General features: G+C 50.3%; 12 protein-coding genes across 12 annotated transcripts; 5 read left to right on the top strand and 7 right to left on the bottom strand.

The window, feature by feature from the left end:
• Positions 1-177: 177 nt before the first annotated feature.
• Positions 178-2,503, bottom strand: ACLA_026160 (UTP25 family protein; the record flags this gene model as incomplete). Its single annotated transcript, XM_001269324.1, has 5 exons — positions 178-1,096; positions 1,158-1,735; positions 1,800-1,999; positions 2,057-2,394; positions 2,457-2,503. The coding sequence occupies 5 exons, from the start codon at positions 2,501-2,503 to the stop codon at positions 178-180; spliced, it is 2,082 nt and encodes a 693-aa protein (XP_001269325.1).
• Positions 2,504-2,893: 390 nt separating this feature from the next.
• ACLA_026150 (eukaryotic translation initiation factor 3 subunit F) lies at positions 2,894-4,063 on the top strand (the record flags this gene model as incomplete). The annotated part of the gene is made up of 3 exons (XM_001269323.1): positions 2,894-2,998; positions 3,067-3,779; positions 3,844-4,063. 3 exons carry the CDS (start codon positions 2,894-2,896, stop codon positions 4,061-4,063), a joined length of 1,038 nt encoding a protein of 345 aa, XP_001269324.1.
• Positions 4,064-5,174: 1,111 nt separating this feature from the next.
• ACLA_026140 (putative transcription initiation factor TFIID subunit 13) lies at positions 5,175-5,763 on the bottom strand (the record flags this gene model as incomplete). The annotated part of the gene is made up of 2 exons (XM_001269322.1): positions 5,175-5,626; positions 5,703-5,763. 2 exons carry the CDS (start codon positions 5,761-5,763, stop codon positions 5,175-5,177), a joined length of 513 nt encoding a protein of 170 aa, XP_001269323.1.
• Positions 5,764-7,054: 1,291 nt separating this feature from the next.
• On the bottom strand, positions 7,055-9,526 carry ACLA_026130 (pentatricopeptide repeat protein; the record flags this gene model as incomplete). Its single annotated transcript, XM_001269321.1, has 1 exon — positions 7,055-9,526. One exon carries the CDS (start codon positions 9,524-9,526, stop codon positions 7,055-7,057), a length of 2,472 nt encoding a protein of 823 aa, XP_001269322.1.
• Positions 9,527-9,947: 421 nt separating this feature from the next.
• ACLA_026120 (CCDC12/cwf18 family protein) lies at positions 9,948-10,556 on the top strand (the record flags this gene model as incomplete). The annotated part of the gene is made up of 1 exon (XM_001269320.1): positions 9,948-10,556. One exon carries the CDS (start codon positions 9,948-9,950, stop codon positions 10,554-10,556), a length of 609 nt encoding a protein of 202 aa, XP_001269321.1.
• A 321-nt stretch (positions 10,557-10,877) lies between these two features.
• Positions 10,878-11,444, bottom strand: ACLA_026110 (uncharacterized protein; the record flags this gene model as incomplete). The annotated part of the gene is made up of 1 exon (XM_001269319.1): positions 10,878-11,444. The coding sequence occupies one exon, from the start codon at positions 11,442-11,444 to the stop codon at positions 10,878-10,880; it is 567 nt and encodes a 188-aa protein (XP_001269320.1).
• A 1,534-nt stretch (positions 11,445-12,978) lies between these two features.
• On the top strand, positions 12,979-15,437 carry ACLA_026100 (putative R3H domain protein; the record flags this gene model as incomplete). The annotated part of the gene is made up of 2 exons (XM_001269318.1): positions 12,979-13,973; positions 14,024-15,437. The coding sequence occupies 2 exons, from the start codon at positions 12,979-12,981 to the stop codon at positions 15,435-15,437; spliced, it is 2,409 nt and encodes an 802-aa protein (XP_001269319.1).
• A 668-nt stretch (positions 15,438-16,105) lies between these two features.
• On the bottom strand, positions 16,106-16,901 carry ACLA_026090 (mitochondrial 54S ribosomal protein bL17m; the record flags this gene model as incomplete). The annotated part of the gene is made up of 2 exons (XM_001269317.1): positions 16,106-16,510; positions 16,686-16,901. 2 exons carry the CDS (start codon positions 16,899-16,901, stop codon positions 16,106-16,108), a joined length of 621 nt encoding a protein of 206 aa, XP_001269318.1.
• Positions 16,902-17,479: 578 nt separating this feature from the next.
• ACLA_026080 (MICOS complex subunit Mic12 family protein) lies at positions 17,480-17,914 on the top strand (the record flags this gene model as incomplete). The annotated part of the gene is made up of 2 exons (XM_001269316.1): positions 17,480-17,500; positions 17,615-17,914. 2 exons carry the CDS (start codon positions 17,480-17,482, stop codon positions 17,912-17,914), a joined length of 321 nt encoding a protein of 106 aa, XP_001269317.1.
• A 426-nt stretch (positions 17,915-18,340) lies between these two features.
• On the bottom strand, positions 18,341-19,093 carry ACLA_026070 (DUF5315 domain-containing protein; the record flags this gene model as incomplete). The annotated part of the gene is made up of 1 exon (XM_001269315.1): positions 18,341-19,093. The coding sequence occupies one exon, from the start codon at positions 19,091-19,093 to the stop codon at positions 18,341-18,343; it is 753 nt and encodes a 250-aa protein (XP_001269316.1).
• Positions 19,094-19,698: 605 nt separating this feature from the next.
• rps23 (40S ribosomal protein uS12) lies at positions 19,699-20,332 on the top strand (the record flags this gene model as incomplete). The annotated part of the gene is made up of 2 exons (XM_001269314.1): positions 19,699-19,957; positions 20,154-20,332. The coding sequence occupies 2 exons, from the start codon at positions 19,699-19,701 to the stop codon at positions 20,330-20,332; spliced, it is 438 nt and encodes a 145-aa protein (XP_001269315.1).
• Positions 20,333-20,950: 618 nt separating this feature from the next.
• Positions 20,951-22,462, bottom strand: ACLA_026050 (translation initiation factor eIF2B subunit beta; the record flags this gene model as incomplete). The annotated part of the gene is made up of 4 exons (XM_001269313.1): positions 20,951-21,023; positions 21,088-21,943; positions 22,007-22,302; positions 22,365-22,462. 4 exons carry the CDS (start codon positions 22,460-22,462, stop codon positions 20,951-20,953), a joined length of 1,323 nt encoding a protein of 440 aa, XP_001269314.1.
• Between the last annotated feature and the right edge of the window lie 766 nt (positions 22,463-23,228).

Genomic DNA, 23,228 nt, shown 5'->3' with positions numbered 1-23,228 from the left:
GTTAAGGTAAGGGATCTCGAGGAAGAGAAGAACAGGCTATGTAGAAAGCTATCTCGAAATTCAGATGCTCATCATTTACATATCTTATCTAGTGTCCCCCCCCCCCCCCCAACATGTCTAAGATCCCAAGTCCTATATACAAAGCGCTGCTTCGGCAAAGCAGCCGGTACACCCCAACTAGACAAAAGTGAACGTATCCCCTCCTTTCTCCCGTAACATATTGCCCACTCGCTTCGTTCCCACGATACGTTCCAGCTTCAGCGCATCCCACTTGGAGAACAGAGCCCGCACCCCTCCCTCCGCGGCTTCCACCACGCCGGCCTCATCCAGACCGAGGAAGCTCACGATCTCGCCCCAGAACAATGGGTTCTCTGGCATCCCGTACATGACGATCCGCTTCACGCCCCGGATCCGATACCGGCGGAAATGGTGCAGACGCTCGGTGTACAGCAGCACCGAATGCCGCCCGTTCATGAAATGCGTGCGCGCCCGCGACATCTCCCGCACATCGGTGTACTCAGAGATGGCGCCGAACGAGACGTTTGTGGTCTGCGCGGAGGTGGCGAAGTGATTGCGCACGCGCACGAAATCCAGGTACGACGGGATGAAGATCAGGGTGCCCCCCACGGAGCTCTTGTCTCGGCTGGAGGTGATGTTCCGGACCAGAGATGATAGAACCGTGGTGGTGAAGTGCTTGAACCGCGCATCGGGGTCTTTCGTCGGCGTGAGACTGTCGAAGCGCGAGAACGTCTGCTTGACAGAGACCGGGAGCGGCACCTCGGAGATCGCTCCGGCGTAGACTGGGGTCGCCTTGATCTTCCCGGCATAGTTCTGCATATGCGTCGAAAACACCGAGTTCATCTCCGGAGTGATGAACGCGGTCGTCATGATCATTTGGCGGACAGATCGCGCCTGGTTGTCCAGGTACCAAGTCCGCACTCGACTAAAGTCACACCCGTGTGCCTGGCGAGGTTGCAAATTGAGATGGTTAAGAATATAGTCAATGTGGTCCCAGTTCTGCATGAGCAAGGCATCGGCATGGTCAACAATCACAACTTCGATCGAGGACAAGAAGTCATGATCACGCTTTTTTGCACTAAAAGACAATCAGTCACCGATTTAAAAACGCAAGAATTACAGAATGCGCAGCGACTTACTCGGCCTGGTCCATGATTGTCCGTAGACCAAGTGGACTTGCCAAAATCATATCTGAATTGTAAAACTGCGCAAAATATTTGATGGTCTTGCGGGTGAACTTGAGGCCTAGCCGGAACATATCGTCGTCATTACCGCCAAAGAGCTCGCGGAAATCCTCAGGTTTAGTCTCCCAGGACTTGTCATCCGGTCTAGAAAACGTGTCCAAAAGGCGCTTCTTGTTTTCCTGTTGCTCGGGTTGGAAGCAGCGTGTAATGGAATCCACCACCCGAACGCAAGCTTGTCTTGTCGGCAAAAGATAGAGCACCTTGGGTCGGGTAAATCCCTGGTCGCGCAAGTCGAGGTCTGCATCTTGTTCCTTGGCAACGCGTGCGTTATTCTTCAGCACCCGGTCTCGGGTCTTGAGAACATGGTTGGTAGCGTGAATAGCAAGAAGGTCCCGCAATGTGGCCGAGTTTGAAGTGTTCCTGGCTCCATGTAGGACATCCTGGTAGCCAAAGATATACGGAGCGAGCTGCTGAGCATCATCACTCATCGCAGGGATTAGATCTGCTGCCGGGCCATCGAGTTTTTTCTTAAGCTGTAGGGAAAGTCAGACAATGTCGTGCAAATATGTGCCTCTCTAACGCGGAATCATGGCATACCTTCACGCTTGAGAAGTTTTTTAGCGGAGGCAACAAAGATGCGTCGCCCTCACCAGTGTCTGGAATAGAGCGCACCAACTTCAAACCGCTCGCGGTCTCCTTCTTCGTGCTTTTCCATTTCTTGTCGCTGGCTGCTTTGACTGCATTGGATAATTCACTCTCTTCCACCATTGAGAAATGCGTGTCGAACGGGTCGTTGGCTATACACCAGCTTTAGTTGCTGGGACAAAAATCCTCCATCTTGGCTGGAGACCTACCGTCTTCCTCATCATCACTCTCATCCTGGTCATCCACTTCCTCCACGAGATCTTCTTCTTCATCTGAAGACTCCGGCTCTTCTAAATCGTCTTCTGCTGGTGGCAGCGCATCCTCCTTCTCGCCCCCATTGTGCTCTACCTTTCGTTTCTTTCGGGCGGGCCCCTTGGATTCGGTATTTGCTTGCAGCAGTTGAAGCAATTCGTTGTACGGGCGTCCTGTCTGCTGTTCTTCGTCGTCGCTTTCGGATGAAACATCGTCCTCTGGCGCCTCATCTACCATGTCGTCGTCTTCAAATTGCCTGTCGTCTCCAACGCCATCCTCCGAAAAGTCATCGGATCTAACCAATCAAATTCCAGTTATTATTGCGAACAGAGCCCAGTAAACAGATTCGATACTTACTCGATGTCCTCCACTCGCGAGCTTGGGAAACCGTTCTTTCTTTTCATCGGGCCTCTGGGGCCTCTACCACCTCTACCACGCCCTCGAAAGGAATGTGCGCCTCTACCACGTGCTGGAGCCATTGTCAGGACTAATATATGAGCCCAATTTTGTGTTTTATAAACTCAGCAATGGCGTGGCTCAGTCAAGCTCATATTTTTTTCTTCCTCTTTTTGCTGCGACGGGGGCTCGGCCTTATCTTATCTTAGCGCGAAATTCCCCTTTGGGCGCACACACAATTTGAGCCTCGCAGAACTCCGCCGAGATCGAGCGGGTAGAAAGAATTAGAAAGAAAATCCGAAAGAAGACGGAGTGCCACTGTCCACCAACCGGCGAGGAACAATTTAGCGTGCGACAGAAAGACAGGCATCTGCACATCATCTTCACAAATCTCCATCATGGCCGATACTGATTCTTTCCTTCATCTTGCTCGCCCTCTGGGCCCAGTGGCAGTGGGGTCTGCTCCGACTACTGCCCCTCTGAATGTTGTCATTCAGCCTCAGGTATGTTGATAAAGGGTTCAAAAGAGTGTGGGAGATGTCTGGGTTACTCATTGTTCTCTCGGGATTAGGCCATCTTCTCGATTCTCGACCATTCCCTCCGTCGCAACGCCGATCAGGAGCGTGTCATCGGTACCCTGTTAGGAACCAGATCTGAGGATGGAACCGAAGTGGAAATCCGCAGCACCTTCGCGGTTGGACACACTGAGACGACTGATCAGGTTGAGGTGGATATGGAATATCAGAAGCAGATGCTTGCGTTGCACCTCAAGGCGAACCCGAAGGAAGTGCTTGTTGGCTGGTACGCCACATCGTCCGAGTTGAACACCTTTTCCGCCTTGATCCAGAACTTCTACAGCGGCCAGGGTGACGGCACATGGCCTCACCCTGCCGTCCACCTGACCGTGTCCACCGAGGCTGGAAAGGACATCGAGACCCGCGCCTACATCTCCGCCCCCGTTGGTGTGACCGCGGAGAGGGCCGCCGACAGTGCCGCTTTCATCCCCGTCCCCTATGAGATTCGGTACGGCGAAGCCGAAAAGAGCGGTCTTGAGGCCATCTCTTCCGCCCGTGATGCGGAAAACCGTGCTACCAACATCTTCACTGATATTGAGGCTTTGGAGCGCGCCATTGAGGACGTCCTCGGCATGATCGACAGAGTCTCCAGATACGTTGAGTCTGTCATCGATGAGGAGGCCCCTGCGTCGACTGCTCTGGGCCAGTTCCTTCTCAACACTCTTGCACTTGCACCTAAGGTTGAACCCGCCGACATTGAACGGGATTTGTATGTAGCTCCAGTTTCTTTTATCGCCCTGTTCTATATCTCTTGTACTAATTCTTTGTCACAGCAACAACCACATCCAGGACGTTCTGGTTGTGTCCTACCTGGCCAACACCATTCGCACACAGATGGAGCTGTCCAACCGGCTAGCAACCGCTCAGCTCACTCTGGGTGGAGAGTCTGGCGGTGCCGAGTCTGGTGCTCAGCGTGGCCAGAGAGGCGGCAAGGGTGGCCGTGGTGGACAGCAGCGGAACCAAGAACGGGGAGCCGAGGAAGCCCGCGCATGAACAGAATAAGAAAATACTGTGAAGATACCTTTGTTTTCTCTCATTCCGGTTGCTCAATTCTTCTTTTCCATTTCCTCCTTCCATATCTCTTTCTTCCTCCATCGGTTTCCTTGTTGATATGTGTCGGTTCTTCTATCTTGTCCTTGGGGTTGGCTACTGAAAGCACTCTCTTAGTCCTGTGCCCGCATTGTTTTATTTTCCCATCTTTGCTATGCATGTTATCGCGTGACGAAGACAGGGAATAGGCAGACGGCGAGATGAAGCGGCAGACAACCAATGAATGAAAAAAAGCACGGCGTATAGGAGTCAGTCTGGCTTTGCTCAGAGGGATGGCCTGAGAAAGAAGATGAGGGGAGAACAGAACATGCGCGTATGTAGGGGAGGACCAAGGTCCATAAGGCCTTTGTTTCTGATGTTTGGTGCGGAGGAGAAGTCCTTCGTTGTTTGATAGATGTGATGTAGACCTGGATGTTGATGAAGATGCCACTATCTTTGCAACGGACCAATCATGATTAAATGGACATATGTGCTAGATGCTTGGGTTTATTAGCATTCTACTTTGTTTGATAGATGACTACCAAAGTGGGCACGAACAAGTAAGTATTTAGTCATGTGCAACCAGTGGTCTTCAATTCCTCAAGGACATGCATATACCTTGAGAACCTACTTTTATCTGAACAGAAATTTGAAAAGTCTCTTTGAATTACATAGTAGCCTGTCGACGATCACCATTATCGAAAATAAATATAGCAATGAGTAACAGAGTGCAGATTTAGGTCCAGGACTATAGCTCCAAAGTTATCCCTAACTGCCGTCCTGCACGGCTGGGCAGCAGGAATTTCGGATGTAGTTGTTGGCCACATCCCCAGCTGGGAAACACTGGCAAGTTAAAGTGCAGGCATAATAGAGAGCCGAAAGATATCGAGAACCAGCCAAATCAGAGTGATTGACATGGCTATCGAGTCAGTCCCTGTGACACGCAGTGCAGCAGAGAGATGAGTCTTGCGTTTCATATGCCGCGTCAGGGCCGCCCTTTCACAAGACGTGACAATATGGGGGGAAAAGGCCCCATAATGAATCAAACCCGAGATCTCGCATACAAGATGCGTCCCTAGATCTTCCTTTTCTTTGAGACAGTATCCTCCATGGCGTCAGAGTCTCTTCTAGCATTCCTCTTTCCTTTGCTCTTAGTCTTCTTTCCTCCAGGAGCTTCTGCACCCTCGCCTAGCTCATCAAGTCCCTTCTTGCCCGCGTCCTTGAGGTTTCCAACTTGATCATCATTCTGATCGAACGCCTTACGAGCTTCTTTCAGCTCGCGCTCCATCCGCAACAATTCCTGAACACGACCGAGCTTATTCGGGTCGCGTCTCAGGGCAAACCGAAAGTCGTCGACTTTGATCTTCTGTCGGCGGGAATAACTAGCATACTGCGCAGCGTTGTGACACATCTCAAGGACAAAGTCGGTCACAATTTCATCGAGAACGCGAACGGTCTCGGGAAGTGGTTCGGATGGGAAAGACGGATGAGGACTAGGATCTCCGTATGCAAGAAGAAGAAGGCGCACTATGTAACTTCATGTCAGTCAAATCAATTCTTCATATGGTCGATTGATCTCGGAGTACTGGCAACAGGTACATACGCTCAGATGCAAAGTTCATCTGGCCCTTGTGCCTTGCAGCACGTGCTCTGGGTTCCGCCATGCTGGAAGATTTCTTTATATTCTTCTTTTTCTTCTTGGAATCTGTGTGCAATGCAGGCTCGTCCTCCACTGGGGTTTTCGGTTTGAAGGAGGGCAGATAGCCGGCGCGAATCAAGGCAGTCTCCTGGGTATTAAAAGGCCAAAGAGGAGCAAGTTCGCTCGCCACATGGCCAGTACCACCAAGTCGTGCTGAAAATGAAGGACCTGAAGAGAGCTGTTGGCGCGGTAGGAATCTCCGACGCGGAAAGGATAGTGATGACGGAGAAGCAGTTTGAAGAACACTGCAAGTGTTGTTGCGATGTACATGGCGGTGTTCATGGCGGTGAGAATCTGATATGGTGGCAGAACATTCAAGGCGGTCTGGACTGTTGTCACCACTGTGGAGGTTATCCATCTTGGAGTTACCACAGTTCAAGATACAGTGGGGTCAGCCGCCTTTCACAAACCGATATCTGTCAGGAGATTTTCTAGTAGAGCTGAGTGAGGGAAGGTAAAGGAGGGCTGAGATCCAGAAGCCAAGATGGTAAGTGCTTGATCCAGCGAAGGCGTGAATCTCATCTACTGGAGACCCTTTGAACGTCAGAGCTAAGTGTTGATGCAGTCTGCCTTGTTCAATTTCCAATCATTACTTCTTGTCATACTGCTCATCATATGCACAAGTGCTTATGCGCACTCTATGATGCCTGGTATTATGGACCGCCACCAGCATGGGTGAGTTGATGCGACAACCTGTTGCTGAATCAGATATAGTCTGAGACAGCTTGCCTAGGCAGAGCTAACTTCCATATCCTGCAGGTTCTTCGGGATATTCTGGAAATGCGCTCGAGTGGGAGAACGACTCAGCCCGTACGTCAGTATTTGCTGTGTTCTGATGGCTGTGAGTATCATCCAAGTTCTCGACCCTACGTTGAAAGCCGACTCAAGCTAATACTCGGGATTAACTTCAGGTTTCAATCTTCTTTGGTGGTTGAAAAGCATTCCTGGCTGTAGTTTTATAATACCATAGTACTATGGCTTAAACAGGCGGGCAGCGTCAATTTGTTTCTCCATATCCATATGGACTTTTATGCAGTGCAAGGAGTTGTGTCATGATTATTTTCTATTGTACATGTACATACATCAAAGTGATATTTTACAAGAACAGCGTAGAGACGCTTTATATACCAAGCAGAACACCCATACTCTAGTTGTGACTCCCTGCCCGTAGTAACGATCAAGCTTTCCAGAATCCACGCTTCAGATGCAAACCATAAACAAAGGACGAGAAACAAGTGAAAAGATGTAAGGGTATCTCATAGCTTAGGCTTCATTTTCTCACTCAATCGCCTGAGGCCCCGGTCGAGTAACTGATCACTTTTCTTCTTCTCCGTGACCCGTGCGGAAGACTTAGATGACGCCAATTTGTTGATGGGAGGCTCAGCCATCTTATCCAGCTCCTCCAAAGCCACCCATAGCCGTTCGGGATCCCGAAGATAACGCAGAGACTTCATGTTGTAGGAGTCGACGATAAATCCTTCGTCCTCCATCGATTTGATCGTTTTTGCAAGATCGGACACATTTTGCCGATTAGCGTGGTTGCTGACCATAACATTCCAAGTAGCCTTGTTGTAGTCGATGTTGTGTTCAGCCATCATCTCCTTGACTTTCTCTGCAGCATGTGGTTGGTTGTTGTAAACAAAACAACTCATCAGGATCGTCCACGTTCGAGCACTGGGTCGGGCATGGCTGGCGGGTGAACCCCGCGGATCCAGATCTGTCTCGTTTTGGGCAGAAGACTGTAGCATATCTTCCACTACTCGCATAGCTGGTCTCAGTCCACGCGGATTATCTCGAAATGCTATAAGAAACTCGTTGTAGGTATGATCAGTCGCTGCCAGGGGGGCAATGGCGGGGTGGCCTTGCAGCACAAGAGAGCGAAAGATCGAGTACAGACGCTGGCCAATGGAGACACGCTTTCGACACCGAAGATAGGTTGCAATCATGAGATAAAGAGCAATTGGCGTCGGCGGAGTATTGTCACCCCCAGGCGGAGGGGTATATTCGGGTGGTAGAATAGAGAGTTCCTTCAGAGGGGTGATATCATGTAGCTGGTTGTACATATCCAACATGGAATAGAAGACAGCGTCCGGGTCGTCATCCGGATTAATATGCTTGCCCGTAAAAACGAAATGAGCATGAAAGATTTTGCTTGCAATCCAAGGGTTTTTCTGCAGCTCCTCGTCAGGTTCGACTTCTCGAACCAGTGAAGTGACACGATTCCGATCCCCTCGCGCAACAGCATCATTGAGAAGGGTCAAATAAGTATAGGAATCCCACTCATACCCATTGGCGCGCATATATTCAAGCATGTCAAGCCCCAATTGCTCATCGCCTGTCTTGAAAGCGTTGGATAATACTATATTCATCATGTCCCGATCGGGCCGAACACCCTTCTCTAAAAGTTTGGGAAGGATGTAGAAGTTGCGCCCGTTGGGCCCTTCTTGAACCGAGTCAAGTGTGAGAAGTTTGCAGCAGTGACGTTTCACAGCATCAGAATCCAGCTGGAAATCGGCCTGTCTCATCCGCTGCACGTTGCCAAGGGCCTCAAGCGCCTTGTCGATATCTCCCAGTTCTGTAAATCGCCACATGAAACACAAATAAGTTTCTGCCTTGGTGTGAATCTTGCGCTGGCGCACAAGTTGGAAAGCATGATGAACCGCCTCACGGCTCGCACGCTTCACAAAAAGTCGCACACCTTTTTGCGGCAGGAAAAGGATGGGCCAATTGCTGGGCCTCAGGGCACTTTGCAAAACAGACTGGTATGTATGTGTCCCATTCCTCCAGCGTTTGAGTGTGTCGTAATGGAACGCATCGAGAAAAAGGAAGGCATCTGCGACCATCACAAATACAGGTCTGTCCTTGCTCTGATTGGTGACCAGTAAGAAGTCCAGAGCGTATTCTGGGCAAATTTTCAGTACCCACAGAGACAGTTTATGCCATCGAGTGGACTTTTCGCGCTTGCTTAGGGATTCCCAGGCCTCCCGAAATCTGCCTAGGGAGTCTATTTTGAGTTTCTCCAGCAAAATCTGCTCAACGGAATCCAATTTCAAAGTGATCAATAGTTCATTCTCCATCTCTCGTTCGTAGAATTTCGACCGGTACAGGTCGCTGCACGCGAGTCTCCATTTGCGTACTTCCGCACCACTGTAGAAGAGAGATTGGTATCTGATGCGCTTCTCCAAAGCCACAGCACTCGGATGGAGAACTCTTTGTCTATCCCTCAGATGACCGTTGATCACAACTTTGGTATTGTATACAATTTTGGGGGCAGAGCCGGATCCAAAAATATTACTCCGTTCAGGGATTGAGAGCACGCCTCTGAAGCGGCCAAATGCTTGCCGCCGTGACCCAGGCGTAGAAGCATCGGGCTCGTATTCAGAATGAGGAGACTGATCTTGTGGCGCTTTAAGTGACTGCGATCTAATCTGATCATGTCTGGATGTTTGAACGGGATGAAAGGAAGACTTGAGATCGGAGACACTAGAGGACCCTTCCCAAGACACGTTTGTCAAGCGACGATCGTTTAAAGAAGGGGAAAGAGTTGGATGGGTAACGACGGTGTCAGCTGGGTAGGACGACAGCGATCTCGAATTCGACGCATCGTTACTGGATGCTCTCGCAGCTTGAAAGCCTGTCCTCGGTCGATACCACCTGTGGTGCGGATCCCAGGATGGCAGTCCAGCGCTGAAGCGGGAACGAACGAGACGCTGTGGACAATATGACATTCAGGATATCTTAATCGCGTACATTGATGGACATTTCATAGCAGGGCGCGAGCGGTTCCACGAGACAACAAAGCAGGGAATTCTGGCGAAAGTGAGTCGTAGGTGTAGTTGATCCGGATAACAATTGTTGTAACTATCTGCTGCAGAAAAAGCCGCCAATTTTGCTCCGGCGCGGATGTGGCTAGTGCCTGATGACTGTGGCGCACCAGATTTGATCAAACTAACAGATGCCCTCCATCAGGACGACTCTATCACCTATCCTGAGGCCAATACAGACGAGCTCTCCAAAAATTGGCGAGCATTTGTTTGTCGCTGAATCGCTTCAGTGCGCATTAGATCGGTTTACAATTTAAATTCTCAGAAATATCGGCCTCTTTGTCCGATTACACAAACTCTTTCCTTCTATTCCCCTCCCCGGACTATGTCATTAAATCACACCTCGCTTGATGCGGCGGCCACAGAGCGCAAGGCCCGTCTCGCAAAACTCGCGGCTCTAAAGAGAAAGCAACCAGAACCGGAGTCGTTGACAGAGGCTCGTGCTGGTGATGAAGACCTGGAAGCTGCGGTACCCGATGTTACCAGGAAATACCTGTCCGGGAGAAATTACGATGCAGAAACTCGCGGACCAAAATTGGGATTCGACCAAGCGCCGACTGAAGGAGCGGTCACTCTGGAGGCACAAGCTGCTGAAATTGCAAGAGTAACGGCAGAGCAGGCGAAAAAGGACGAAGCAGAGGAACAGCCGATCGATCTGTTCAAGTTGCAACCGAAGAAACCGAACTGGGACCTTAAACGGGATCTTGATGAAAAGATGAAGATTTTGAACGTGAAAACGGAAAATGCAATTGCGAGATTGGTACGGCAACGCATACAGAATGCACAACAGGCAGCGAAGGCACAGGGAACAAAACGCGACGGGGACGACCAGGGCGAGGAAGTCGGAATCGAAGGAGATATGTTGGTGGAGGGTATTCATGTCCGCGAGAGAGAGGATGAAGCTGAAAGACTAGAGAGGGATGAAGATCTATGATACCCTAGGTGAGCGACAGTTTCCTTAAACTGTGGTCTCATATTCTTTTTTTATTCATACAACATGATCTATTTGGGCGCAGGAAATTGGGAGTCAAGGATACTTGAAAGACTAGAGACAGGCGTTAATGGTTACCTGCATCTGTATTTGCATGGATTGAACATGCTTTGTTATTTGTATTAGTATAGTACAGTATTGGGCACGAGGGCAAAATAGTTTTCAAACTCTGTAGGATGCCTTGAGGCATATCCTTCTGCAGTATCCATTCTTTTTTGATTCATCTGCTCAGTGTTTCTTTGCCCCCCAACGGCCTCTCTTTCATCATCGTCCGATATTCATGGCTTGAGTTAGTGCGAGACGCTTGCTGTAAGGGCTCAGACTTCTTTCCCTTCGTGATGACTGGGCAGTCGGTCTGCTATAGCCATTATTAGGGGGATTGTCCAGATGACTTGGCCGGCGGATAGTGGCTTCTCGGGTGTCCTTTCTCAAAGGATGGTGTGTTTGCTCCGTATTTGGTGTCGCCGATCGTCTCTCTTTCGCGATTCGGCTGTGATCCATATTGATACTTCGGGTCCTACCTCTTCGGCTGCCATCCTCGGAGGTGTTTCTAGGTCGGCCACGTACTTCTGGGCTGGATTCCTGGCGTCTTCGCCGTGTGTTTCTATCACGTGCCCATTCGCGTGAGCGAGATCGTTGTCTCTCGCCAGATGAATATGAAGAATCACTGTGATCGGATACCGAGTCGCTATATCGTCTTTTTCTTGCCCGTGAATGATGGGACGACCTCGACGGCGCTCGCTCATGTTCTCTCCTTGCGTTGTAGCCGTCAGGCCGCGGCGGAGATTTCGAATGGGACCGACTGGTGGATATCGTGGACACAGATGACATAGAATGTGACGATTCGGATCTAGCTCGCTTCGGTACTTGGTTGTGGACGTCAGAGGGATCCGACTCTCCAATCTCCCTCTTACGACCGCGCTCCTCTGCCCGCTTTGCTAATATCTCGTCGGCTGTGCCCTTCCTTTGATGATGTCAGCTCGAATGTTCACAGACAGTATTACAAGAACCAGCTTACGGTGGTAGCAAATCGGCCGGCACATCTGTTGACAGTTTCGGTCGTAGATTGGGGTTTCGTAATTGTTGTGTGCGGGAAGGACGAGACGTATATGGCCGCTCCTGTGTTGATGCGGTACATTCATAGCTGTAGTGTCGTATGAAAGAATCAGTCAACGGCACCGTAAGAACTGGAAAGTATTGACATATCTCGTTTTAGGCATTTTTGGCACAGCGTACTGGCAGTCGCCTTGGTAGGGCCCCTGATGCCTGGAGCGTTCCGATATCGATTCATCTGCAGTAATGGGATGGGGTCCAAAAATTTGGAAAAAATAATAATAGAAGTCGCGCTATACACAGGGTTAGAAAAGCGCCATATGTACCACCTGAAATCGTCGATAACTCACCCCTTGACTGCTAAATGCTTAATGTTCGAATGTTCAATTCATGACTTCCCGCGGCTATTTTCAGGCAAACTGACAATGATAAATGAAGATGAGCCGGGCCGACTTACATACGCGCGCGGTAGGCGCGCTACTGCTCGAAGAGGAGACAAGCGAAACCCAACTTGATCATCGCCGCCTGTCTTGTTCCTTCTCAGCCCGAAGGGGAAAAAACGAAGACGACCGCCAACTCGACGAGATTATTCCCATCGTTCAATCTTCGTGGAACGCTTTACCTGGCCGTTCCCATTATTGCGAGGTCGACCGTCTCCGGTCAAATTCCTGCAAGTAGAATCAGGCTGGGCTTTTCAAGACCCGTCAGTGGGAGAACCTCATTCTCCCTTCGAAAATTAACGCCGAGAAAAATCATGAGCCTTTTGTTCTGACCATCGTGTAAGGGACTCCTTTCTAGCTGCTATTCTGTGTGGATGATCTGGTTCCACCCTCTCGTCTGACGCTCTGCCATATGAATGGTTCTCTCTTGACTTTCGGGCTTGTTCTAACCTTGAATAGCTTTCCATATGGCGAATTCCCCCTTCCAAAGATATGTCGTCATTCTTTTTGGGCTTGTGTGAAGTGGGATATTTGAGTGGCTTATCTTGAATTCGAATCTCGGTCTCGTCCTGTTGGGATTAAAGCAGACGCCGCAGCGTACTGGGGCAACTTGCATTTCTTCTCGCCCGGATTCTTTCTCGCCCATTTCACTCGTATTCGTTTGATAATCGCGCCAGGAGGAGGAAACCCCTGATCAAAACGCCTCTCGTTATTTTTCCTTTCGATGGTCCTAGCTTAATTATGGCCTCAGAAAATTCTAGAGGAGTCGAGCATCGTTTGTCTTTCGCTAAGGTACGTGCCTGAGCAGATGAGAATCTCTCGCGATGTAGGAAATTTTTGCAAATGTCTGACCTTTACATCAGATTGCTGCAATGGCTCCGCCCTCCAGATCAGAAGAGCTTGCATCTACTGAAAGAGACGGTTCTCAGAACGTCGAAGAAGTCTCATATTCTGAGGCACCAGAAGCTAAAAGCCATCAGTCCGGCCTAGAAGGCCAGAGTGAGAGTCTAGGCACTGTGAACTCTCTGGATTGCAGCATGAGAGGCATCGTGAGAGCTGTGCAGGATGTGCATTTAGCAGACACCAAAGACAAAGACATCTCTGCTTTCGACTCGGAAATCGAGGAACCTGGGGCGCTCAAGCGCGAGACTTCGTTTGAAGATGATCGCACGCACCTCTCGAGTTCTTCAACGAAGCAGACGAGCTTCGACTCCAAGAGTGTGGCTTCAGTTACCACTTTTGCGATGGATGAAAAGGATTCTTTAAGACCGGATGATAGTGCCAGCGTGCAAGCTATTGACGAGGAAGAGTTTCTTTCTGGGCCTGCTTCTAACGCGCCGAACTCACTCACTGGATCCGAATCAGGAGCTCGTGCATTTCGAGATCATCTGCGGGAGTCGACCATACAACGACCTCGACCGATCTTGCAAAACCATAGCTCTATCTTCTCCGATGCTAGTCAGCGGCCTAACGGTATACCTCATCCAGAGTTGGTCTCCAACAACTATGTCCTATCCAATACAGATGGCTTCTCAGTTGATCGCAGTCTGCATGGTTTTCCTCTGGAACCAGACGAGAAGCTTCTCGAGGCGATGAAGTCTCCAAAGGACCGTCTTCTGATACTTCAATTAGAAGAAAAAGTCCGCCACTTTATTCAACATTCCAAGTATGTGGGCACTTCCCGGAAATTTCATTCATGGCTTCTCTATCTAACAGTTGGTCTCAGGGAGCAATCATTGGAACTTCCACCTTCAAATGCCTTTGGAAGACTACTTGCACATAAGCTGGGTGACTACTACCATTTAACCCACTTTGTAGACAACAATGTCACATCTGTCCGTCTTCATAGGACACCGTTCTGCCGACTGTAAGCAGTTCTGTGAATTTTTTTTATGTTGACAAATACTGACTTGACAGCCCAACTCCTCTTTCTGTTCTTCATGCTGCCACTAATAGCACTCCACCCCCAGCTGTTCCAGCCATGAAGATCATGCGCCGCAATGATGGGGATCGGCCCTCTAACGATGGAAGCACGGCGGCAAGCTCTTCAGTGCCTTCAAAATCAGCATCGGAACTTGGCGACAACGGCAATGATTGTGAACGAGGCGGATCATCGGCGGGAGCCACCCCGGCTAAAGATAGGTTGACATTAACGAGAGAAGAGCGGGAAGCCAAGTATCAGGAAGCAAGAGAGCGAATCTTCCGTGATTTTCCAGAGTCGAAATCCTCCGATAATGGGGACCAAAGTGTCGACATGTCACGTTCCAGCTCAACAAGTGGACGAAAGAAAACTCACAGGCAGAAAACTCCGCATGACGACAGCTTTGAAGCTCGGTCGCAGTTCAACGCCTATTATCCAGGAGTGCAGTATAATAACGGACCGATCCCATACAATGCGGCGATGAATGATCCATCGTTTGCTAGCCAAGCCCCATATATGGTAGGGCCTGGAGTGGCCCCCCCTGGTTACGCCCCAACTGCTCCGACTGGCACCATGTATTCCAATCACATGAATCTCAATCCCCTTCCCCAATATCCGATGCCTGCATCCCCCCAGATGGCTTCGGCCGGCTCATGGCAAAACAGTGCTATACCTCAACAGTCACCATATTCTGGATACGCTTCCATGAGCCAGTCGCCCGTGATGATGGCTCAACAGTCGTCAACCAAATCGTCGCCTGCATTGAACAACTACGCCATCCCACAACATGCGCAGGCGCCATCCACTTGGTCTTCTCCGCCATATCACGGAGGGTACCAATCGACACATCGGAGTCATGCCCCTGTTCATTGGCCGAATTATCCCTCGCAGCCTCCCATTCCCTCACCTTATCCTTATGCCCAATATACCGGGCAACAACCCCTCAATCCGGCGATGCAAGCCCATTCAAACTCGCACCCTTTGCCGGGGAGCTTCACCAGATCACCATTCAACCCCCAAACTCGATCATTCGTACCCGGTAGTACTCCCTTGTCTCGTCACCCAAGCAAGAGCGGCCAACCGAGCATGGGCATGTATCCTTCTATGCAACCCGCGATCCATACTCAATGGGGCGGGTTGCAAGATTTGAATTCGAAGGCTCAAGAGATGATTGGAGCGGGACCAGGCCTGATGCGCGGGCCATCTGGAAGTATGGATTCCATCGCAAAGTGGGGCACGCCTGCTCATCTGCCTCCGAAGCCGCCTCCGTCTGAAGTTCCTTCTGAGTTCGAGATGAAGCATCGAGTGCCGCCCGCCCCCACGCACCCTTACAATGGCAACATCGCACCCAATCTCAAGAACGGGCCGCTTGTCATATCGGGAGGGGCCAATTTACCCAAGATGAGTTGAATCCATCAGCCATTCGGGACTATTTTTGGGGATAGTCCCAGGGGAGATCAATCTTTCTTCGTTTCTATCTCCGGCGGATAGTGGCGTGGGATGGGAGTAAAAGTAAATATTTGTCTTATCATGATGGCAGAGAAAAGGAATTGAGATAATCATTCGAATAAAGATCTTACACTCTTGACAAACTGCCGTTATATATTATGATCGGGAAAGGCCTGATTCAGGTGGGCGTCCGGATAGTTCGACGAGAAGTGTTCTTTGACATGATGGAGTAATCGCAGATGAGATTCTGATAGAAGATGCGAATATTTCATTCAATACATAGATAAAACACCGTCATGGGCACAAGACAGCAATGTCAGCAAAGACAGCCTGAGTATCTCTGATTTGTTAGTTCCGGCCAATAAAGCATACCTCCAGTTAGCGACTGCCTTCACACAATGAATGTGTTGAATTGAATCCACTCCAAGTACATTCAAAGAAAACGTTAATGACCTGCTTCGCTTGGTGCTAACCGGAAAGAAACAGCATTCAGTGCATACAAACTATAATTACAAGTACAATCGCCGAACATCACCGACAAATGAGACCAACCCGATCAAAATGATACAGAAAGTACCAGTGACCGCAATGGAGACTGGCAGCTAAGAAATCCTCCTGCCTGAACCAGCCTATTGCTTTGCCTTCTCTTCCTTCACCTCTTTCGTTTGCTTGACTTCCTTCGCCTGCTTTTCTCCCTTTCCTGACGAGGATCCAGCCTTATTCTCAATCTCTAGCCGCTTGATCGCTCGCTCGAGCTCCTCAACTCCGTCTTTCCGGAACCGTGTCACCTTCTGGACGTTGAGCGTCGTCAGCTCGTTGAAGGTCTCGAAACCCTGTGAGCGCTGTCTCGCCACAGTGCGGGCTGTCAGGGCAAACCGCATATCCTTCGGTCCGTCGACGAGTTCCAGAATCGCGCTGGGCGCTTGGTCATCCTTCTTGGGCTCGACGCGGAGAACTCGTGTGTAACCACCGGGACGTTCGGCGTAGCGCTCGCGGAGGGGTCCAAACAGCTTTGGGAGGAGATCATGGGGAGTCTATTGATTCAGTTTAGCCATCAATGCCTGCCAAATGAGGGATATGCATGGTTGAGAAGCTGGTTCGGTGAAAAGGGCAGGCAAGAGCCACGTGGGGTTTCGCTGTCTCTTCTTCCCCAGCGTCCCGCATGCAGTGTTTCATGATATATTGGGAAAGAGGAACTGGTAGACATACGTAGAACACAGATAATGCCCTTCTCCGACTAGCCTCTGTATTCTTCTTGCCCAGGGTTATTAACTTCTCGGCCAACCGTTGAGCCTCCTTGGCCTTGGGCCAGGTTGTTGTGATGGACTCGTGCTTGAAGAGCGATGTGACAAGATTTCTGAGCAACGCCTGCCGATGCGACGACTTGCGGCTGAGGTGACGGTATTTAGCTGCACCACCGGCCATGGTGAAAGTGGTGTTGGAGGATAGTTAAGGGAACTGATGGATTCGGGGTCTCGGTTGCCTTGCTGGATAACCCCGGGCACAATCGTTTGGGAATCGAAATTAATCAGAGGCGAGGAATTGATCAGCCCAATAGTCTGAGAATGACTTCAGACGTGCTGAGTAGCGTTGGAGGTGATGTCAGGCGATGGGAAGACCGATGGACTTTCTTTGCGATATGCCTGTCTGTGATGGCGGAGGAAAGATTCAATTCTCGTCCGCCGCGGCCAATCGGAGTCGTGGGTTCTTCTTCTCCATTATTCGGTCCGCATGGAGCGCAGAGACGAATTCAACGTCGAGACATGATTGTTGAAAGCGCTTCAGTATAGTTGATTCTTCAAACTGTCACAGGACATTCTCATCTGGTTGATGTACTATATCAACAACTATTCCTGTTTCTGTGTGTGCTGCCGTGGTCACAGCCAACTCCACGACGCCTTCAGCTGCTCGCTCATTGCCTGATACACAAGATCCCCCACCTTACCATAACCTCAACTTCCGTGGACCTGGTTTATTGCTATTTTCATAGCTGGTGTGCAATCATGGGTTTTTTCGTTGGCTTTGTAAGTGTCCAACTCTTTTGTGCAACACAATAGTGTGCCGGTCACAATGACTGATAGCCAGTGCAGTTGAGCGGTTTCGCTTTAACCTCCTCTGTACTCTATATATCTATTCAGGTTCACCGAGCCAACCGCCTTGAGCAATCCACCATCATTCGCGAACAGACACGGGCATTGAATTGGATTGCGTCGCCGGTCGGCGCATGGGATCGCCGTCTGGCTCCAAGAGACCAACCACCCCTTGACCCAGAACAGTCTAAACCATCACAACCTGCTTTGAAGGACTTCCTCAAGCATCGCTGGAATAAAGAGTTGGAGACGTTCGCTCGTAAAGCGTACGAGGCTCGGTGGGAAGATGCGCGAGATACTGCAGTGGCAGGGTGGAAAGCTGCCATCCGGCTCGTAAAGAAGGAATAAAATTTGTTTGTATTATTTATGGACTGCTTGGTTCAGACAAGCAGTCTTTTTTCTCTGATACCCTTGGATTTTCTGTTCGAGAAGCGATTGAATATTCTATTCTGTCTTATCACGACTTTTTGTCGCTTTCGTGTGGGTTGGTCTCTATCTCAAATCTAATTTACATGCATCGATGCCTGTTCCGGAGTCTTCGAGAAAAAAGCCATATAAACAGCCGTGGACATCGACCTGAGTAATGTTATATTGCACATTGCCAGAATGAGTGAGATCTGCTCGACGCGCAGAAGACATTACTCGGAATTTCCGAAGCCCCTGTGTAGACTGGATGTAGCACCGCCGATAGCCACCACCCCCAGCCAACAGGACCATCTATCAGCAGTGCGATGCCGCTCCAATTGTTATTATGCTTGGCTTCAGATAGCTTGATCAGCTGGCGTTTGTTGCTGGAGGTGTGGCAGTGTTCATGCTCTCATTATCGCTCCAAATGTCCTTGCTCTCCTTTTCAACGGCGCGCATAGCTTGCGCAACTTCCTCAAGCTTGGCGACTACCTCTAAGACACCATTGTTGACTCGATCAAAATACCGATCATTGGCTTCTCGCCTTTCACGGGCTAGCTGGATATCTTTCTCCGTTTCCTCATCCATTTTCCTATGGGAGAGATTGTCCGTTGGGATGCGCTCGCCAGTAGGGCCGACATTCTGCGAGTCTCGTCGCGTGGAGGAGATTCGCTTACTTTCGGCGCCCTTTGCATCAACCACTTCATCGGCCTCACTGCGAGTCCAGGCTTGCGCGAGCTTCAACTGCTTTACCCGCAGATCTTCGAGTGCCTCGGAATGCTTTTCGCCGAATACATGCTCGCTAGTTACTGCGCTCAACTCGACCTCTGATAGGGCATTTTGCATCTCCTGCCAGATTGCCTCGGATCGGTCCACTTCGCCCTTGGACTGGGCACGAGAGACAAACGGTGACAGAGAGGCGGCATCGAATGATCCCGTGGCCCTGGATGGGCGGCCGCGCTGGAGGGGAACTGATTGACTACCTCCGGGGGATGTAGACAGTGGAGGCGCTAGAGACAAGTTTGATGCATTATGTGACGGAGGTCCTTGGAACAGGACCGGGGGAGGAAGACGCTGGGAGCTTAACTTCCTCAGGTTTTCAAGCTTGGGGGCGGCGTCCATGATGCAAACAGAAATATCATCTGATCATGGGGATTTTATGCCGTAGCCGGTTTTCCCAGTCAGCCTCATGGACCATACTAGTTGTCTATAAACTGGAATAAACTTATAGAGTCCTTATCACCAAGTAAGAACGTGTTTATAGATGTTGCGTCAACCCGCGTTATCGCGTTATCGCATTATCGATTGTTATCGCGGGGGATGTTTCTCCGATCCCGTGACTCGCTTAGCGGCCCGTTTAGGGCGAAGGCGCACAGCAGACATTTTCGACCCTCCCGACGCCTTTAGCGAGACCGCCGGCCGTGAAGGAACAATCGACCTTCGACTTTCGACAACCATCCCCATCAGGCCTTTTGGCGATAACTATTGTTTCAGTCGGTATGTACATTTTTGTCCCCCTTTTTCGTCTTCTCGTCAAACACCAGGGAAACTCGATTTGCGATCGAAATTCTTATCCGTCCCGCACATCCACTTCCTGATAAAACTCGACATCTGCTCCCCTTTCAATAACCAGCCCACGAATTGTTCCCGCAAAAAGAAAACCTCTCTCTAACATCAGTTTTTTCATCTCTACACAGACCTCCGTCCTTCGAACATAATCCGCCAAGATGGGTAAGGGAAAGCCCCGTGGTTTGAACGCCGCGCGCAAGCTCGCCAACCACCGCCGCGAGCAGCGCTGGGCCGATCTGCACTACAAGAAGCGCCTTCTCGGTACCGCCTTCAAGTCCTCCCCCTTCGGTGGTGCTTCCCACGCCAAGGGCATCGTCCTCGAGAAGGTCGGTGTTGAGGCCAAGCAGCCCAACTCCGCTATCCGGAAGTGTGTCAAGGTCCAGCTTATCAAGAACGGCAAGAAGGTCACTGCTTTCGGTGGGTAGCCCTCGTTCTCTATTTCCCGGGTTATTTTAATCGGAACTGCTGGAGTGAACATGAAACGAAAAAGAGGAGGCTTTGTGTGGATGCTGTGAGAGGATGGGAACAGAGGACTTAGGACTGTGGGATGAAAAGCAAAGCAGTGAAACAAACTCGGTCGAATTACGCAAGCTAACATGGATGATTTCTCTAGTCCCCAATGACGGTTGCTTGAACTTCATCGATGAGAACGACGAAGTCCTCCTCGCCGGTTTCGGTCGCAAGGGCAAGGCCAAGGGTGATATTCCCGGTGTGCGTTTCAAGGTCGTGAAGGTCTCCGGTGTCGGTCTGCTCGCTCTGTGGAAGGAGAAGAAGGAGAAGCCCCGCTCGTAAACTACCTGTACGAAAAGAAAAAGGGAGGATGCGACGGAGAGAGGACGATTTTTTCCGGGAAAGGGCCCCCACTCCATCAAAGACTGGGAACATGTGGTCTATGGTCTGGGAAATTATGGTTCGGGACGGATGACCCTGCAAATATATTGCAGCTTCTATGATTGAGATACTCATAAAACATGGCGCCATGATTTTTTATTTCTTTGGGAAAGGGCCCTGCAATGTCAAATTCTCGAACAAATCGCACTTTTTCACCTGGTTTCAAAATGCGATGGTCCTCTAGGCTTCGTAGATGATATGACATGTTGAACACCACTATTGATCAGCCGTCCACGGAGGCTGATCCAAGTGCAACTCCAGTCTTCATCTGTCCTTTCAAACTATGCATTCCCCTCCCCGAGAAGCCTCCGAACGCCACTACGGCTACAATACAAAACAGGTCTTTTGTCGATGTCTCATGGGTATCGTCCATTTCCTTTGAATTTATTCCTAACGCCTTTAATCTCCCTGGTACTTTTCTTCTCATGATCAAACCCTTTTTCTGTCCTCCCACAATTGTGAACAGCCTATGAATGGCTGTGCTTCTTGTCAATTCTCCACAATTGCCTGCCCCGGAATTTAGAAGTTGATATCCTCCTTGCGGTAATGGTCGGACACGATACGGTAAAGATAAGACGGCGCATGGCCACCCCTGTTGCAGAAAGAAGCCAAGTCAGTCCAAGCTGTCCCTGAGAACAGGTGCAAAGGGTACTTACAGGTTGGTAATGTAGAGATCAACCAATTCTGGGGGAACGTAGTCGTACAGTGGGTTCTGGACGTCGACCTGATTCATCAGATCGCCATCTTCGTACGGGATGACTTTGCTGGCATCTCCGTACTCAATCAGTGATTCGAAATCGAATGGGTATACAGGACTGAGCTTGTACACGCCGCTGACGACAACCACAGGTGTCTGATGCACCTTGGCCGCACGAGCAATGAGACGTGTACCGGCTGCAGCGACCAGCCCGCCGTTTGCGAGGACGGAATGCGTGCCCAGGATCACTTTGTTTACACGGGACATGAGGGCGAAAACGGCAGAATCGGGAATCAAGATGACTGTGATGCCCATAGCGATCAACGGTTTCTGAAAAGATTCCGTGCTGAGTATCTCCTCGTCCGCGGATGCTGCGCCGCTGATAGTGCTGTGCGTCGCTTCATGGTTGTTGGGATAGGATTCGGCGTGGACCACGGTAAACTTCCGCTTCGCAGCGGCCTTGAGAAGAAATTTCTGAACGGTTGTAGAGGATGTGTGGGTGAGGATGACTTCGTTGGAATGAATGTGATCGAGAGCGTAGGCCGCAATCTGGTCGTCGACCTGACCCAGTTCATCGATGATTTCGCCGATTCCGTCGAGAACTTCAGCGCGGATATCCCGACTGGGAGCATGCCCCAGCAACAACCGACCAGATGGAGAGGCCGATGCAGGAGTACCGGGGAGCGAAGACTCGGGCTCTGGATGTGAAAGCAGATTGAACATGGAAATGGGTGTTGTCGCCAGCGAAGTAAAAGGCGGTCTTGATGAGGAGCGTTCGGAACCCTCATGGCGCAGCGAAAAAGCGTCCGATGCATCTAAGAGTCACGGTCAGAGGATATATGGCGTGATGAACGGGCTGTGAAAGAGAAGCGACTAACCATCTAGGACCCGAGGGGTTTGGGGCAGACTTTCAGAACCAGCATCACTAAGCGTAAAATCACCGTCCCTCTCGTCCTCAGCTTCGTCACGAATGAGACCAAGTACACGCCGAACGATATTTCCGACGACCATTTCTCGGGGCTGAGCAGCCACCAACCGCCTTCCCACACTCTGAACGCGCTCAATCAGTTTGGCCGCATCAGTAGTCCTGCAAGCCGAGACAACACGAAGGAGCAGGTAAGCAGTCGCGGTAGCGCATGATCTGGAATGACGAATTTGTCTCCGCTTGAAGAGCCTGGTGGACTTGTTAGAACAATGGAAGATTGCGCAAAAGCAAGTTCGACGATAGCAACGCACGAGATCAGGTTGTCAATGGATGTATCAATCGGGGTGGTCCTGAGAGACTTCAGGAAGGACGCCAGACCAGGCGTCAAAGCCGCGGAGGTGGATGGCATTGTTCTATGTGAGACTCGTAGCCGACCTTCGAGTACGATACTGAATAGACCGAGGGTAATTTAGGTGTCTTTGCGCTTTGTTGGATCCCTAGATACATGCCGTTAGCGGACTGAGTCACAAGCGTCGTATAGATGATTTCTAGAGGGGCCGAGAGAAGAAAAAGAGACCGTGAAGGATCTCTCAGTGATCTGTGTCAGAAGAAGAGGTGATCATTACCAGTTAGACAAGAATAACCAATTCAAGCCGGAATACAGACCCAACCCAAGTAGTCCTGAGCAAGCAGCAGATAGGGAGCGCGACACAAAGAGTAGTGGGATGTGATACTTGATTAACGATTGTGAGGGAGTTTTCCGCTAAGAAATGCTGCTCGGCCCAACCCAGTCGAACTACTCCACATGCTCTCCGTCATCCGCCATAACCAGCTACGACTTGCTGCGACTGACTTAGACTACGACCACTTCTGCTAACTATCATGAGGATCACTCCTATCCCTCTTTTTCCTTCGTGATACCCTCCCGTCTATCGAGATACCCCCTATCTCCTCGATCAGCTCTTCTGCCAGTCTATTGCGTCCAAGCTGATCCTCATCATCCATCATCCCCCAACCCCCCATTGTTGAGGCTAGAGCGGGAGTGGTTCCGAAAGCACGGGTCGTCGACTGGCGCATTGAGGTGAGTACAATTATATTTCTTGCCTTGCTTTGTCGTGTGGCATCGCTCTGTAGCCATGTGATGGGCTGGGGCTATTCGAGAAAAGCAAATGGTC

This window comes from Aspergillus clavatus, genomic scaffold (assembly GCF_000002715.2).
Source record: "Aspergillus clavatus NRRL 1 1099423829805 genomic scaffold, whole genome shotgun sequence".
NCBI classification, from domain to species: domain Eukaryota; kingdom Fungi; phylum Ascomycota; class Eurotiomycetes; order Eurotiales; family Aspergillaceae; genus Aspergillus; species Aspergillus clavatus.
This window is presented reverse-complemented; position numbering and strand designations above follow the sequence as displayed.